This window comes from Lygodium microphyllum, chromosome 6 (assembly GCF_053477565.2).
Source record: "Lygodium microphyllum isolate KBCC chromosome 6, Lygodium_microphyllum_v1.1.10, whole genome shotgun sequence".
Taxonomy (NCBI): Eukaryota; Viridiplantae; Streptophyta; class Polypodiopsida; order Schizaeales; family Lygodiaceae; genus Lygodium; species Lygodium microphyllum.
In genome coordinates, this window is record NC_141140.1 from 127,355,075 (window position 1) to 127,374,174 (window position 19,100).

The 19,100-nt window shown below is 41.2% G+C and overlaps 1 protein-coding gene across 4 annotated transcripts in view; it reads right to left on the reverse strand.

The window, feature by feature from the left end:
• LOC148035105 (uncharacterized) overlaps positions 1 to 19,100 on the reverse strand; it is a 104,086-nt gene that overhangs the window by 25,108 nt on the left and 59,878 nt on the right. For all 4 annotated transcript variants that reach the window (XR_015691158.1, XM_087680070.1, XM_087680069.1 and 1 more), the window contains 4 exons: positions 752 to 908; positions 570 to 665; positions 428 to 476; positions 57 to 334 (listed from right to left, as the gene is read on the reverse strand). Coding sequence is in view for 3 of the 4 variants with exons in the window: in XM_087680070.1 (XP_087536196.1) it covers positions 57 to 334; positions 428 to 476; positions 570 to 665; positions 752 to 908 (580 nt within the window). In the remaining variant the exon portion in view is untranslated. The remainder of the gene's footprint in view (positions 1 to 56; positions 335 to 427; positions 477 to 569; positions 666 to 751; positions 909 to 19,100) is intronic.

The following is a 19,100-nucleotide window of genomic DNA, read 5'->3' on the forward strand; positions in this document are numbered from 1 at the left end:
GACACTTTTGACATAACATATTAACGTTAAGGGACCAGTTCACACCATACACTTACTCTGCATCTCCTTTGGCCTGACCCATCACACCAAAGTAATCGAACTTGTTTAGTGGTTGAGACATGTTTAGAACTACTCTGTAAATCATCCCGCTGGCACACACTGTTTGAGTCTTCAGACTCATTACTTGCTAGTTGCAGTTCCAGCTTATAGAAGGCTATCGCATTATTTCCAAGGATATCATCTGCAGCTTTTAATGCTTCCTCAAAGGCAAGATCTCCACCAGCACAAGACTCGCTGAGTACATGTAGAAGTGTTGCACGAGCCCATTTCACTCCTTCATGTCATAAACTGTTGTACTCAGTCAAAGGACAGGCTGAAAAATGACTACTTATTTAGCACAGTCATACAAGCACAAAAAGTAACATACCAAGAAAATACGTCTCAGGAAATGCATATCCATCAGTGCTGAACATTATCTGCACAATCAAGTTAGGGAAAAAGTAACACAAAGCCACAGCTTATTATACTGGTCTGTACTAAGTCTAAATTGTGCTTCGAACTTCTCATACCTTATTCAGTGGAGCCAACTCAAATAGTTCACTCACAGCAGAGTGCATACCTGAAACACTCAGTTTAGGTACTGCCAACCCAAAGTCTAAAAATACCTGCAGTAATATTACAGCTATTAGCACCAGAAGAACTTGCTTGATTTTTAAAGTACAAGAGTATGCAATAATCTGTCAAGTAATACCTGTGAGTAAACGCTGGCTAGGTATGATGCTTCCTTTGAAAATGGGTAAGATGCGTGAAGTAATACCAGACGACTCTCTGAAAAGCGTTTGTCTTCTAGGACAGGACGGAGGTGAAGAGGGTTTGCCAACCTTAGGTCCAGTTCTCTATCTCCAAACCTTTTTGAGGAAAAATAACATCCAAACAGATAAAAGTGAGTTGCACCAGCATACAATCAGACGAACAACCTTGTAGAGACTTGCTCCTTATCCTCATGTTCCAAACAATAGTAAAGATTAGCATTGCATTTGTTTGTCAAGAAAAAAGAAGCTCAAGGAGGCAAAGTGGCATTAAATAACATATGGACCACCACCATGGCTTTGTGTCCCACTTTCTTGTCGTTCAACCTGAACCTGGGCTGTAGTCGGTGATGGCAGGATATTCTCATTTTTATTGTTTTCCTGCTCTATTTTTTGGCGTGGTAATATAGCAACCCTAATAGAAGAAGCTTTAGCCATTATAGAAGCGAATAGCAAGGTACACTTCATGTGTTAGACAAATAATCGTGAGTGCTTTACCCAAGAAACCGATAGTTTGCCTGGAGTTGTAACTTCACTTGCAAGATGTCTTGATGTTCTTTTTGAGCTCAAACATGCTTTTCAGCTGATTAGCCACCTACCATCTGCTGTCCAGCCATCACCGACTACAGCCCATCACTATCCAGCCCTAGGCGGCCTATTTTCAATAATCATGAGTGCATTACCCAAGAAACCGATAATTTGCCTGGAGCTGTAACTTCACTTGCAAGATGTCTTGATGCTCTTGTCGAGCTCAAACATGCTTTTCAGCTGATTAGCCACCTACCATCTGCTGTCCAGCCATCACCGACTACAGCCCATCACTATCCAGCCCTAGGTGGCCTATTTTCAGCCATTGCTTGTTGTTTGGAGGTCTCCATCTATTGCATCATCATAGCACCTGATCAGCTTACGTTTTTAGTATCTGGTGCCAAGCGACACGTTGTTATCATCTCTCCCATCGAATGACTACTACAGTACTTGCGTTTTTGTTGTTCAGTAGGCCACCTATATCAGCACACACCTCTTGTTGTTGCCTGACAATTCTCTGCCTCAAGTGATCAGTTTTTAGCCTTCTCTGGTCACACACCACTGTGTTTACCAAATTTCAGCCTCTGATTGTTGTGTTTGGTGACCAGCCTGCTGCCCTTCATTATTCAGCACTCTCTCTCATCTCCAACTAGTGGTTATAGCACTCCAGATCTGTCTCCAGTGGACATCCCTCTCCAACACTACATTGCTCTACCCTTGGGCATTCTATACACTCTTACATTCATTTACAGCATTCATTCACTTCAAAGTTTCTTGTCTCTATGTTTGTCTTTGTGTTTGAGTTTTGAGTTTTGCATTTTGTGTTTTGCGTTTAGGGTTTGAGTTTTGCTTGTCAGTCTGAGTCTTTATGTTTCAATCTTGGTCGTACATGCCGTGTTTCCTCAGTGCAAACCCTAGCATATCTTCACAGTTCTTTTACTACAGGAAGACAAGCTCCCTTGCTCACAGGCACACTGCATCAAGAAGTACTCATATGTGGATCCTTTACGTACTAGAAATATTTGTGATCTTATACCAATGGCCTGAGTCGAGGGGTGTGTACCTCAATTGGACCAAGCCTCATTTCCGCCTTGAGAGACCATATGATAGGTGTCACAAGGCATGCTCTATCAGTCACATTTCGTAAAAGTACCTACCAACATTGATTCTAGGCTTATTGGAGGTAACTTCAACAAACTAGATGTTACATTTTTTAACATTCAAGATGGGTACCCAAGAGATTGGTCACAACCTTGGGTCATTCAGTGAATGCACCCTTAGACTAGGATGGTTAAGGCCTTTGTTGCTCATTTAATGTACATTGTGTATGATCAACATGCATGGACTCTAGACCCAATGGCTGTCACATGACTACACCAAGATGGTGTGAGCTAGTGGTATGGGACACCAACCCTTGTGACGTGAGTCTGACCCGTTATATTGCTCGTCCCAGACTCAAAAGTGAGCATGTTTGGCTCTATGAATGGAAGGTAAGTGTAATGTCCATTCTCTTACGGTTATTTCTACATGGCTATGGCTCATATTGTGTGCAACTTGGATCGTAGGAGCCTGGAGGATATTTCAACTTGTACCAAAGCAATAAATTGTTCTTTTATGCAAGATCCAACAACATACACAAGACCATTGGAAGGTCATTGAAGAATATGTTGACAAAGTTGAGATTGGCATGCAATTAGGACTATTACATACAAAGGTGGTAGGCATGGGCGCACTAGTTGAGTCAGTGAAAGCACAAGTAGGATGAGGTGACAATGCATCAAGACATGACACAACAAACCATGACAAGTCTAATGGGTTCATTGTTGACTTAATGATATTGGCTTATATCATGAAGCAGTGGAAGCCTACAAATCTGTTGTAAAGGACTGCACAACACATGAGAGAAGGGAAAAGAGAACCACTACAAAAGAAACGAATAACATTGCAAAGAGAACTCAAAAGAATGCTCCCTGCTCAAGGAATGGAATCCATATACCAAGAAAAGAGACAATACAAAAACAACACTAAGTCACCAGCTATAATGGAGTGTGTCTTCACTCAGGCAATGATACCATGTGAGAGTCCGCAATAGAAGAGAAACACGAACACAGAGAGAAGTACAAAGAGAGAGAGAGAGAGAGAGAGAGAGAGAGAAAGCAGAAGATCAAGGAAGAATACACCACTGACTGAAGAAGAATGTTGATACAATGGGGATGGGCTAATCATTCCCTGCGCTCAGCCCAAAGCATCATTGAGGGCACCAGATCAGGCTGATGACAATGGCAGCAACAAGCACAGAGAGTTGGAGTATCAAAGTGTGCACCTGCAAACGGAAAACTAAAGACTAAAGAGTGTGTGTGTCTGCCAAGTGGAGGATACAATTATAAATAGCGAAAACACCAAACAACTGGCCAACTTGCTCTTGTTAGGACCATAAATGCTGGTCACTGAAGAGAAAAATGCTAGAAAAATAGAGGAGACCCCGAAAATATACCAAATGACAATGACAATGTCCGGTAAGTGTAGGCAACGACTGTATAAAGCAAAAACTAACTTAAGAATGCATAGAGAAAGCCGACAAATAAAGAAAATGCACCGAAACTGCCAAAGCTCTTATGTCTCCATCAAACTCTGACAAGGACTCACAACCAAGAGATGGTAGACTGGCATGACTAACATAGGCAAGCTAACAATCGCCATCAACACCTACACTGTCGCCATGAGTTTCCATCTATAACCCAATATCAATCTGCTTGCGTTTGCCTCTTCCTTCCTTCTGCAAAATCGCTAGGTTTTCTCTCTCCTCTAGAGTTGCATTTGCTACATATTCTCTCTCCTACTGCCTATCTGCATCAAATCCAATCTTCCCTAGCTGCATTTATTGGTGTTCAACACACAAGGGCTGCCTTGCTGCATTTCGAGATCCATTCACAGTATGACACACTGTCCAACTCATAACCTCTACCTTGATCCCAAAGATATGACAATTCAAGGTTCAATATTGATTACATAGTGTGCTTGCTGCATGAGCATTGTATATTTAGTAGTCATCCACTTCATTACATATTATGTTCACTATCTTTGAGTTATCCTAACTCTAACTATGTTTTGTGTTATCAGTTTGTGCTTTGTCATACGATTGGTTTTGTGTTTTCTCTGCTTCGAGCATTTCTTCATAACAACTACTGCACAAAAAGATAAAAAAAGAGGATGAAAACACAGATGTTGAGGATCAAAACACAAACAAGACAGGCATTAGATACAATCGTCCAGGCTGAAAACTGATCCTTGCAGCAAAATGCAGGTACAGCTGGTCAAAAGCGCAAGTGTCTGGGACTGAAAACAGGCTGAAAATTGGAAACAGGTGGTCACCCAGGCTGAAGGTCAGTCACAGCAGACAGTAGATAAATAGATCAGTATGAAAATAAGTAAAATGCAGGCGTGCAGCAGAGGAATCAGCACCACATGAGCTTACATGGACGTTTGATACCATGTCAGCCCCGGTACAGCTGGTCAAAAGCGCAAGTGTCTGGGGCTGAAAACAGGCTGAAAATTGGAAACAGGTGGTCACCCAAGCTGAAGCTCAGTCACAGCAGACAGTAGATAAATAGATCAGTAGGAAAAGAAGTAAAATGCAGGCGTGCAGCAGAGGAATCAGCGCCACATGACCTTACATGGACGTTTGATACCATGTCAGCCCCGTAATCCGAAATCTGATACCATGTCACAAGTGGGTGCAGCAATGGAAGCATGTAAATCTGTTGGAATGGACTGCACGACACAAGAGTGAAGAGAAAAGAGAAACACTGCAAAAGAAAAGAACACTACAAAGAGAACTCAAAAGAATTCTCAAGAAATGGAATCCATGTACTGAGACAAGAAAATACAAAAACAATAGTGAATCATGGTTACGTGGGCACTGGCACCGGCTCCCTCTCTGCAATGGAACCTACTGTAGAAGTATGCAGAGTGATGAATGAGGAGGGAACCGTTAGTCCTATAAATAGGACAAGATCATGAACTGGTCAGCCAGATTTGATGGTCCTAGAAAATGCTGGTCAGCCATAAAATAATGACTATAGGCCTCAAAATCAGGCACCCAAAAAAAAAAAGGACAAATCAAATCATGGCTGGTAAAATAATGCCCATACCATTGGAACATGCACAAACTCACACATGAACTGACAAATCCGCTAACAGCTTACACCATTTAATCAAACTTTAATGGGCAGAGTGCCCATAATTTATCCATCTAAAAACATTTTTTGCATAATTATTATTCATTTTAAATTGAAGGTGGGACCCGAGAGCCATGCCCAATATACTACCTATCATGTCAACATATCCATGATCCTCCCTCTATCTATGCACAAACAACCACCTGGCTTGCTCTTTTCACCTACTTGCCTAGTTGCACAGCAGCTTAATTAACCCCACCTTCTATGCATTAATGCGTACATCTTGCTCACCAAATGGAGGAACAGCAACACATTTTTAGTAGACATGGTGTAGTTATATAAGAACTCAAGGACACCATATCCAACTCTTTGGTTAAAGGTACATGCCTTATCATCTCTTATCCAAGAATTAGAGAGGAAAGCCAAGACAAATGTCCCTTCTTGCAAAGCTAGTATTCACTTAGGGCCTCCAAGGAATACATTGGATTTCAATTAATGTGTTGAGCAAATAACAGCCATAAAAATGGCTGAATAAAACGCTATATATGTAGCATCCACATCTCCGAGAGTGATTGCAGTAGCATGCAAAATTCCTCAAACCCCAAAGCTGCCCAATCATCCTCTTGTAGACAAGCTTATCCTAGAAGAGAAAATGCATATTGTCAACTGCCTAGACCTCCGTAACCTCCTGGATGATGCTGTAGCTTTATCTCCCATAGCTCATCTATCATTATCAGAGACTGCCACCTATTGAGCCACTAATATTAGGGTTTCCACTCTCAGATAATTATGGTGCACAAATCCCTGATTCAGCCTCCTTAAAACAGCCCCAAACAGAAATCAATGCAAATTTACCAAAAATAAACAGCTTTACGTTTGATAGTATGACAAGGCTCCAAAATCCTCGATAAATAGGAGTCTTGTGTTTTGTGCATCCCTCATCCTCATAATTATTGGTCTCAGCTCTCAGCAACTAACCTCCCTCCCAAGCTCCCTCACATTCCTCTCATACCCCTTCTAGAGGACATCACCAAATAATGGAGGATCTTCACCGGCTGCTACCATGCACACATAGAGCTGTCCAGCCTGCCATGACCATTGTATACAGCAGGTGACATCATCCCTCAGCTGATGACTGCTTCCAGATTGCCCCAGCTGCTGCATTTGACCGTGCCATTATTGATCAGCTCCTTGTTGCCCACCTGCCAACAACTGCATTTTGCAGTTTTCAGAGCCATATACCAGCCACTAACACTTTTTCAGCTGCATTTCTGTTCAAGACAGGCTGTCTAGCAGTCAGCTTGATTGCTGCCCTCAGTCAAAATAATTGCATTTTCCACCATATTTGTGTCTCAACTGCTGGACATCTGTACATTGCTGCCTTCATCAGTAATCATCATCCACTAATAGATTTCATACTGCTGCTACTTATTCGGCATCTATTTGCATCCATCTCAAACACTCAGAGGTACATATAGTATAGGTGCTTGCATGCCAAATATGATTTTCCTTCTATGGCACGGTCCATGAAATCCCAGCAATTACATGTTGGATTCTTTGCAATGTGCACATCATAACACTCATGCATGACACTTGAGTTAGCTATCTCTAGTTTGAAAACCTCATGCTTCAAGGCCTTCACCACTATGTGGCCCTTCACAGTTGCATCTAGAGCCAACGCCGAGTCTACCCTTTTCTCTGCAGCCTGTGAAAGACCTCTTTTATATCTCCACGAGCCCTCATTAGCATCCGCCTCTTGTGCCGCCTTTTGTAAAATAAACCCACCACTCTCCAACATGTGGATTTCTTCTACGGTCAAATTAGTGCCTCGTGCCACTGGCCATACTTCTAGAACCTTGGGTGGTGCATGTTGACTGGAAGAACAAATGTTCCATGCATGGTCCACACTATCATTACAAAACCACATGAACTGGCACTGTTGTCATGGGATTCTTTGCCCATGGTCTAAATATAAAACTTTTATCCTTTATATATATCACTTAGTCACTTACAATCTAGACATGCTACATAGAGACTTGCCTAGTGCAATAAGTCTTAAAAACCTAAGTCCACCAGCATATGGCATGGTTTAATAAAGATGGGGGGCTCTCTGCCTTCAAATACATGAAAATGCACTACAAACTGATTAGCTCTTTTAAACAGCCCCAAAACATGTAATTACCGAAACGTTCATTAAACACGAAACATGTTCCTTGAAAGCTTCTATGTCCCATAGGCGAAATCCTAATTTGAGAAGATCCTCCTGCATCTATAAATAGACAAGCTACCCACTATTCAACTCATCCCTTTTATCCTGAATATGATGTTGCCTATCTGAAACAGCCCTCAAACCACTGTCCCATACTGTTGTAGCCTCTTCTAGGCATGTCACCAGCTCATGAAGGGTCTCCAGCTGGCTGGAAATGGCCTGTCAAATGCTGCAGCAACAATGGCAACCTTCTCTGCGTGTGTGCGTGCGTGTTTGCACATGACTCTCTCCCTTTTTCGTAATAGGTAATTGTATTAATTACAAAAAAATGCAAGATGCAGGATGGCTCTAGGCCATTGTACATAAACTCCCCTTATAGAATATCAACTAAAAGAGTACAAAAGTGACGGCAAAGTAGCACAAATTGCCGTATGCCAAGGAACTAAATCCTCCCTAGGGAGAAGATCACCATGCTGCACAAGATCTAACTGCCAATGTAGAAAACCCTTGAGTTTGGATGTGTCCCTAGATGCCCGTAGTAGAGTCAAAGATGAAAGCATTCCGAGTGATCCAATTATGCCAGCAACTCCAAAATCTTAAAAAATGAAACAAGACCTTCATGTGGTTGCATCAGTGTGGAACAAGACCCTCTCTCTCTCTCTCTCTTTTTGTGAATAAGTGTACATTAATATTCGAATATTTACACCCAACTTGCAAGCCATCCAAATAGAAAGGATGAATACAAGATGTGATAACATGTTAGGCCTTTTGGTCAGCCAAGAAAATCTTGTGAAGCAAGTCAAAACCAAAAGGCTACTAGAAAATAACACATAAGTATCATGTTGGTGGCAAGATAATTGGAGTAGAGCAAGCAATATCCAACCAAGGAGCAGCCACATCAGGGAGGATAACATTTGCTACAATCATGGAAGAAATCTGCCATAAGAAAAATCCTCAAACACGGGCTACATGATAGATACGCCAAATGTGCAGAGCGCTGTCCATCTAAGGAATCAGAAAAGGCAAGCACAATCCAAATGCAAAGAAGGTAATGAAGGTGTCTTACCCAAAACCCAAGAACAAATGGACATTTGCTACTACCGAGTCGCTGAGGTCCACACACGGAAAACTAAGCTCCAAATCTATCTCACCAAAGAGCAAGAGATAAAAAGGTGAATTTGTGTGTGCATCTGTGTGTGTGTATGTGTGTGTCTCTCTCTCTCTCTTTTTCATGAAGATAATTGAATTAGATAGTGAATATTTACATCAGACCAACAGGTCAACATTCTCTCTCTCTCTCTCTCTCTCTCTCTCTCTCTCTCTCTCTCTCTCTCTCTCTCGCGTAGCTAAACCCCTAGTCGCGACCACCCCAAACACTACATCTCCTACTGATAGACGTTATCGAGATACAACATCAGGAGGCATCACAGTTGACAGAGCTACAACACTACACAGAGCACGACGCCCTAGAGTACCTACATGGCAACATAGGCGTGTCCATATGCACCACATACGCATCACGCTAGCTCGGCACAGAGGCAGATTGGCACAATGACTCAGTCAGAGGTAGCTTGCAGAGTCTTGGTGGATTCCATACACTGAGTGGGAGATACCCTACACTCTTGATCTTTTTAAACTTAGGTCTTTTTCCAACTTTTTCAGTTTTTTTAGTTTCCATACATCTCATTCCAATATACCATTTAAACTTACACATAAATTCTATCTCTTCTTATTTGGTGAGAGATGATGATACCAGTTGTATTGGTTATGGTCTCATAGGCCACTCTGGCCTTTTAGAGACGTTAATAGATATCTCTCTCTCTCTCTCTCTCTCTCTCTCTCTCTCCTAGCCTCAAAAAGGTTTTCCCACTTGCATGGGCAAGTTTTGCCAAGCGGTAACCTTCTAATCCCATTTCCAACATTATCCAACTTCTTAAATTAATTTTCAAAATATTAATTCTGAAAATCAATTTAACAACTATTATTGTGCCAAAAAAAAAAAAAAACACTAGCGAGTACTTAAATTAGCTAAACAATTTGTCTTCCAAATATCTCTGCGCAGCTATTAACCCTTAGATAGGCATTAATTAATTAATCAATGCCCAGTCTCTAATGTCACCACTAACATTAGTGGCCAATAAATTAGTCTATGCCCAAATCTCATACCAGGTTCCACCTAGTACTCATCAAGCATAACTTATTACAACATTTGCCTTTGGCATTACAACTGATACCTCAAGGTCCTAGGTCCCACATGATGAAACGATTAACTTGCAACTTAAATGTACAAGTCACCTTTGCACATTTGACTATTTAATCAAATGCTAAGCAAAGCATTAAAATTTCACGTCCTCGTGACATCATCACTCCTCTACAAATTTCAGCCATCAACCCACATCATTCAGTGGGTGTTTGTCTAGCCCTCGTGACTACTACCACACCTCCCTCAATTTTGGCACCTACCTTGTTGCTGTCCTAGCTGCTGCATTTACTGTTGGCACCTACCTTGTAGCTCCCCCTGGCTCCTACATTTACTACTGCTACAGGCTGCCCTGTTACACAACACCCTAGGCAACAATGTCCATCTTGTGTTTGGCTACTGCATAAGCCACCCAGCACCTAATCGCCCTCTACTAGCCACCTCCAGCTTCATATTGACAGCTGCATGTTGGTTCCCAGCTTGTGCCCTTCAAGTTTCAGCTTCAACTAGTGGTTACAAACCTCAAAATCCATCTTAAGTGGACATCTATCTTTGACTACACTCATTGCTCTACCTTTGAGCATCTTCTATATTCTTTCCATCATTTACAGCACTGATTTGTTCACTTAAGAGGTCTCTTTCTTCTCTGTTCGTAATTGCGTTTTTGTGTTTTGCATTTTAACGTTAGTTTGAGTTATTGTGTTTTAGTTATGTTCCTACATTTTGTGTTTTCTTGTTGCAAACCCTAGCATATCTTCACATGGTATCAAAGTTGATGCTCTTGTAAAGAGTATCCTATGGCTATTGTGGAGAGGTTGGTTTTGTGTAATGCTTCACCTTCATCTTATTCTTGGCCAAATACACATTTCAAGAAAAATGAGGAGCTCCAAGAATACTTGCACATCAAGTATGGTCACAACTACCACTCTCCAACTCCTAAAAACATTGCTCCTAATACATCCGATCGGTTGGTGAGATTGGTCACCTCTCCAATCAAGAGAACATGTGGCGTTTAGTGTCAAAGTGTAACAAATGCGTAAGCGTATGACCAGACTTAAAGAAAATAAACACAAGAGAGGAGGAAGAGAGAAAAGAGACAGTAGAACACAGAAATCTGCAATAGATGAATGCTGAAATGAAGGCGGCAAACGTGTCCATGTGAAAACCAAGCAAATGATGACCAGAGCAAGCCAGGCAATAAATAGGCTAAAAATACAAATAAAATAATCAAGTAGGCCAGATTAAAACTGGCCGACTGCTGCACAAAAGCAATCACTGAATAAAATAATGCATAAAATGCTGTGCAATAAAAACAGACTGCCACGTGGCATTCTATGTGGCCTCTCTGGCCTACCCAGCTGCCCAAATATGCTGGAAATGACCTGAAACCTGCATAGAACTGTCCGACTTGAAAATGGGAAATGTGTGGCAGTGCCTAAGAGCACTAACTATACAACAATAAACTATCAATGCCTATCCAAGGGATGAACAAATCTCTAACACCCCCTCTTTGATCCTAGACGGGGCATAAAGCTTAAGGAGCTGGAGTGCTATTGAAGAATGGTTTGAGGAAGAGCTTTCGTAAACAAATCTGACAAGTTATCCTCCATCTTGCAATAAACCACTTCTATGGTCTCATCCAAGATCCTCTCTTGAATGAAATGGTATTGTATCCCAATGTGCTTCGACCTAGCATGGAATACAAGATTCTGTGCCAAAGCAATGCAACTCTCATTGTTGCAATGCAAAGTAGTAGGACCTATCTGAGGACAGCCAAGCTCTCCTAGCAATCACCAAAGCCACATTGTCTCACATGTGGTAGAAGAAACCACTCTATACTCCGCCTCTGTAGATGATAAGGCAATAGTGGGCTACTTCTTACTACTCCAAGAGACAGCACATGTACTCAAAGGGAGGTAATGTCTCGTTGTTGATCTCCTATCGTCAACATCTCCATCCCAATCTAATCCACCTAGCCTTGTAGAACCAAGGCCGAATCTCCTATACTTGCTCGATAATAAATACCTAGATCAGGGGTCCTCATGAACAGTAAAATCCTTAGAGCAGTCTACCAATGAACCAAGTTAGGTTCATCATAAATCCCACAAGCAAACCTACACAAAAACAGAAATCAGTACAGCTATTAAGAAGCCATATCAATGACCCAGTCAATTGCCCGTAGTGGGTAGCATCCGTCACCAATGAATCTACATGGGTCATATTGTAGCCTTCTAGTTCGGATCCATGGGACTAGAAAGAGTCTTACATCCCTCTATCTCAAACATAGTCAAAAGCTCTTGCACATACTGATGTTGGGAGATGAAAATCCCCCTCAGAGTACTAGATTTCATGATCTAGAAAGAAGTGGAGAAGATCCATATCCATCATCTTGAACATCTCGTGTAGTGCCTCCTTTGTCTACTTAACCTTCTGGGCATGTTCACCTATCAAGATGAGATCATCCACATAAAGCATGAAGGATATGTGCCCTCTAATTGAGGTATGGATATACAACTCGAGATCGACAGAGGAACGTTGATACCCTAACTTCCCTTGGAGAAACAAGTATATCTTCTCGTTCCAAGCACAAGGAGCTTGTTTGAGGCTGTAAAGGGCCTTCTTCAGCATATACACTTTGCCATTCAATGAAAAAAAACCAAGACACTGCTCAACATAGATCTCCTCCTTCAAATTTCCATCAAGGAATGCAAACTTCACATCAAGATGATAAACCGACTATCTGCTATGGCTAGCTAGGGCAAGAATGGCCCTAATGGTAGCCATCCAAGCCCTACGTGCAAAGAATCATGGAAATCCATTTAACGCCAATCACCTTCCTATGAGCAGGCTAGAATACAAGATTCCTTAGCCTTCTTTCAAATTTCAATGTTGTGACTGCAAAGGCTCCATGAAGGTAAGACTCCCTATCCTACATGACATGAGATATCAAACAATAGTTGGTACAAACAAGATCAATGGAGTGTGGTTGGTTCCTTTGAGATCGCCGCAGGCCATCCTATGGATGCTGCTCCTTAAGAAGTCTCTCAATCCCTACATTAAAAAGTATATCACGTGCCCAACAAGGAGGAGGCCAATACTCCCCTCGTTGCTTTGCCTCTATCAAAGTCTTTGGAACATCCATCAGTGTCATCTCAACGAGTCAATCTGGTGGTGAAGCAATTTTCTCCTTCACTGATAGGGGAGCTACAAGAGACATAGGCTCCAAAGGTAGTGGATCAAGTGCCCAACTATCATCTTAATCTCCAAGTACAGAATACTCAACACCCCCCTTTGCAACTGGAAACTCCACAAACCGAATATCTCAACTCATTTATATCTCTTGTGAAATGGAATCATAAAGCATATATCATTGGGACTACATGCTATAACCCACAAACACCTACTGTTTGAAAGCCATCTCAAACTTATCCCTCTATTTCTTCAAAATGTAAACATAAGCATCACACCCAAACACCTTGAAGTACGAGACATCCAGCTTTTGACCAAAGTAAGCTTCAAAAGATGTCATACCAACCACAACCAATGTAGATGACTGATTAAGGATGTGAATGGTAGTGGCCACTACTTTGGTCCATAGACACTAAGATATCTACCGATACTCCATCATAGTCCGCATCATCTCAATCACACTATGTTCTTCTAATCTAACATGGCATTCTCTTGAGGTGTGTTCATGTTGGCGAATTCCTGAGATGTGGTATTCGCTATGTGTAATGAATCGTAGCTCCACTAAAGCATTGGCTGATTATACGCCTTGTGAGGCTTGGAATGGCCAGAAACCAATGGTATCACGCATTCCTGTCTTTGGTTGTTTGGCATATGCTTTGATGCCACGGCCACAATGATATAAACTACAAGACAAGGTTGTCAAATGCATTCTTATTAGTTACAAACTACAAGACAAGGCTATCAAATGCATTTTTATTGGTTACAGTGCAAAAAGTAAAGGGTGGCACTTTCATAAATTCTCCACAAACAATATTTTTGTTAGTAGAGATGTGGTATTCACTGAACTTGTTGGTCAGCCCTTCATGGACTGCAAAAATCAGCCCAATGTGGGGCCTATGGACACGTTTGATAGTTTGTTGCTATTGTTTCAACAAAGTGCACCTAACTTCAGTCAATTTCAGCAACCTATTGAGGGCTTCCAGCAACAAAATCAGCAACCAACACATGCTGAACAATGGCTGATTTTCAGCCCATTGATCAAGGCATTGCTAATGATGAAGTGGCTGATGAGAGGACTGCTATTTGGGAAGCTAAAACAGTCCCTAGATGGCTGTTAGATTATGGGACAGCAAACAATCCATTCCACTTCCCAATAGAACTAGAGCAGCCACTCACCATGCGCAGGGTAACTACTACATGCAATGAGAAACCTGTCTCTTTTCATGGTGCTTTACAAGATGAACATGGGATAGCAACTATGCAATCAATAATGGGCTCTATTAATAAAAATGGCACATGCGAGTTATATGACTTGCTTGTTGGCAAGGGTGCTACAAGCACAAAGTGGGTTTACAAATTAAAACACAGATATGATGGTAGCATCAATCGCTACAAGACACATGTTGTTGCCAAAGGGTATGCATAACAACATGGGATTCACTATGATGAAACATTTGCACCCACTTCATGTATGACCACCATTTGCAATGTCATTGCTTTGGCTGCTCATTTTGATTGGCATGTGCATCAGTTGGATGTGAAGACTGATTTTTTGAATGGTAATCTGCATGAGGAGGTTTATGTCACACAACTCCATGCTTTGTTTAGAAAGGCTCAAAGAGCAAAGTATATCGGTTGCATAAAGCCCTCTATGGTTTGAAACAAGCACCTAGAGCAAGGTGTGAAAAATATAGAATCGTATGTGTTAGGTTAGGATTTAGTATCACGTACACCCTTACACACACTCAAGTGAACAAGTGAGCAACAAGATATGAGTGCTAGAATGTCACATCCACTATGTGAGAATGATATAAAAGTACAACCCCTAAGGTACCAAATACCACACTCATTGATGGTCAAAGATGGTGCTGAGACACTCGGGAATGGAAGTTGCCTAGCCAATTTAATTATTAGCCAATCAGATTACTTTTCAAGACACTAAAATAATTATCAAACTAATTTTCAGTATTTAAAGACTAAAAAATAATATTTAATTATGGATAATGCTGAAAAAACCATTTGGAAAAGCTGCCACTTGTCAAAAATGCCCATGCAAGATTGAAAAACGTCTTTAGAGACTGGAGAGAGGCATTTTTTGAATGGTAATCTGCATGAGGAGGTTTATGTCACACAACTCCATGCTTTGTTTAGAAAGGCTCAAAGAGCAAAATATATCGGTTGGTTTGAAACAAGCACCTAGAGCATGGTGTAAAAAATATAGGATCGTATGTGTTAGGTTAGGATTTAGTATCATGTACACCCTTACACACACTCAAGTGAACAAGTGAACAACAAGATACGAGTGCTAGAATGTCATATGAGGAGGTTTATTTGCATGAGGAGGTTTATGTCACACAACTCCATGCTTTGTTCAGAAAGGCTCAAAGAGCAAAGTATATCGGTTGCATAAAGCCCTCTATGGTTTGAAACAAGCACTTAGAGCATGGTATGAAAAATATAGAATCGTATGTGTTAGGTTAGGATTTAGTATCACGTACACCCTTACACACACTCAAGTGAACAAGTGAACAACAAGATATGAGTGCTAGAATGTCACATCCACTATATGAGAATGATATAAAAGTACAACCCCTAAGGTACTAAATACCACACCCATTGATGGTCAAAGATGGTGCTGAGACACTCGAGAATGGAAGTTGCCTAGCCAATTTAATTATTAGCTAGTCATTACTTTTCAAGACACTAAAATAATTATCAAATTAATTTTCAGTATTTAAAAACTAAAAAATAATATTTAATTATGGATAATGCTGAAAAAACCATTTGGGAAGGCTGCCACTTGTCAAAAATGCCCATGCAAGATTGAAAAACGTCTTTAGAGGCTGGAGAGAGGCATTTTTAGTGTATTTAGCTTGCAAGAGAGAGAGAGGAGATACTACTAATCTGAATTGCAGCCATTGGAGGACCTTTTGAGGCAACCACGGACAAGAGAAGACCAATCAACAACAGGTGACAGCATCTACACGATGTTGAGACAAGGCAGCAGTAGTAAATGACTGATTTTCTTCAGTTCTTTGCATCTACAAGCTATTGAGACAGGGCAGCAGCAATAAATGACAGATTTTCTTCAATTCTTCGCGAAGAAAGTCTCAATTTTCTCTCTCCTTAGCATTCTCTCTCATCTCCCAGCCTTCTACACCCTTGCTCCCAAGATTACAGCATTGAGATCACCAAAGGCTGAGAAATTTCAGATTTCTCTGCTGTAAACCCTAATCTGCAACAGCAAAAATTAGAGTTTAGCAACAACTTCGGAAAGTGTGTCAAAAATTGGAAGCTCCAAGGCTTGGATTCAACACGGCTGAAGCTCTTTTTAGCCTATTCAAGTGGAGGGACCAACAAATCATTGAATTTGGGGCATTTTCCATCTCCATCAAAGCGGGTGAAGGCCAATTGATTGCCCGAATCAAGGGGCAAAGCAGATTGAAGACTTGTTGGTCATTTTGGACAGCAGGGGGAGTTGGAATACTAAAAGGGATTGGGAGAATCCCACTATATGTCAACTTCTTCTTCAATTAAGTTAAATAAATACCAAAAGGGGCGCCAGTTTTGGGACTAACAGGGTGTTCAATGTCCAAGATTATATGGTAAAGTGTGCATTTCGATTTTGTGAATTTGCTAATTGCTGTAAATAGTGCTTAATCAAATTATTTACCACCCTAAGGAGGAAGGCTGATTACAATTCACACAGGGAAAAAACCCTTCCTTAACTAGAAGGCAAAATGTCACATTCACATACCCTCATAGTGAACAAGTGAAAAACAAGAGAGAAAAGAGTGTTGAATGTCACACCCACTATGTGAGAAAGATATAAAAGTACTAAGTACAACACCCACTTATGGGTGTTCAATGTTCACACGGGGGAAAAACCCTTCTCTAGCTAGAAGGTAAAAAGTGCATGTGAATAAGAGAGCGTTCACACCAAAACTTAGGAGAAACACGATAAGTGTAACAAACCCCCCTTGAGTGAATGACATGAACGTGTATAGGGAATAGGTAGATTAATCCCTAGATGATATCAAGCCTAGAGCCTTGCGAAAGGCTTCAAACTTCTCTCTAGAGAGAGCTTTTGTAAACACATCTGCCAAGTTGTCCTATGTAGGGATATAAACCAAGTCAATCTCCCTTGCATAGAAGCGAGTCCCGTCAATGGGTGTGGTATTTAGTACCTTAGGGATTGTACTTTTATATCATTCTCCATAGAGGATGCGACATTCTAGCACTCTCTTCTCTCTTGTTGTTCACTTGTTCACTGTGAGTGTGTATATGTACGTGCTACTAAATCCTAACCTAACACATACGATCCAAGCGAGTCCATATTGCCGTGTGCTACGCTGAATGAAAGATAATGCCCACAAATGATGGACGGTGCCAAGACCAAAGATCTTGTTTGAGAATAACTAGTGCAAAATCATACCAAGCACAACTCTCTAGTGCATCTGTTGCTCAATGCTCAAAAGTAGACTGTGAAGGATCAACACACATATTAAAGTCACCCATGAGCAAACAAGTTCTATTAAGGGACAGACTTGCTTTCATGCAATCCCATAAGTCACAAACCCCCACCAATAAAACGTCACCTTCAAAAAAAAGCCAAATACATCATTTTTTACAAGCATTAACTGAAATCTTTCCTGAACAACCATAAGGACGTTGGTGTAATGCATTGCAATGCCCCCAACATAAAACAATCGAAACTCATAACATTCAATGATTCTACCTGCTTCACTATGACTCTTATGCTCAACAATACACAATGCATCCCACTTATTCTCATGCAAAATATGCCACAAGTCATGTTTGCTACAAGAGCAAATCACATGTACATTCCAAGTGGCCATCTTTGTAAGCTTAGCAAAAGAAATAAATTTTGAGGCTGGTCCTACCTCGATGTCACTTTTTCTACCAATGCCTCAAATCCCATCGTCTAGAAAATCAACTAGCACTACAAAGGTATTTTGCCTATGACGCTTGTCCTCATTTTTAGAGGCTGAGCAGAGGTATTGGTGGTCCATGATGTAATTACTTTACTCTCCTATCAAAAGTGAGATGTGTCGTTAGCTCTCGTGATCACTCAACATGTGATTGCAAATATGCAAGTGGCTTAGAATTTGCCTTTTTTACTCCAGCTTGTCTCATCAAGAATCAAAGATAGCACAAGCTACTTACCTGTGGCCAAAGTTGTTTGTATAGGCCATTCATCAATGGCCATTGGATCAAACATTGTGCCAAGCTACTTACCCTTGGCCCAAGTTGTTTGTATAGGCCATTAATCAATGGCCCGTGCATCAACCATTGTGCCAGTGTCCATAGCATGACCGGCACTTGCATCTTTCTTTTCTGGGCTACTCTACCGTGAAGTGGCCAAGCTGGCAACAAGAGAAACTGTGACCAGCAAAGGTATCCCATTTAAGCCTAAATCATAATGGATGCATACCATTGCAATTCAACATTAACCAATTAGGCCTCTTCCATGCAGTGTTCCACAACATGCACAAGTGATTTCTATTTGCTGCCCTCGTACTGGTAGGAACCAAAACAGTACCAATTACTGCCATTGCATCCTTTAATAGAGGCCAACAAACTACTGGGCAGTTTTCAACCTCAACCCATATTGGGCATTCCTATCAAAGTAAATGCTGAAAAGACATGGGTCTCCATGGCACCACATGCACTAGCCATCTATCAAAGAAGAGAGGTAACTGACCCAAAAGATCATCCTGATTCTTCATCGATCTCAGCATGACCTCATAGAAGCCCCAAGGACCCACAAATATCTCTCCAACACAATCCCCCTACAAGATGGATGTCATGCATTGGCGAATCCAAGAAAGCACTAGAATTTGGCCAATAAAAAAGAGAATGACTCCACACTCAAAAAAAACAAAAAAGGAGCGAAGCACCTTCTGCATGTCCACGAGTATCCAAAACATCCTCTATATCACATTGCAGGTGATCATGATGATTAT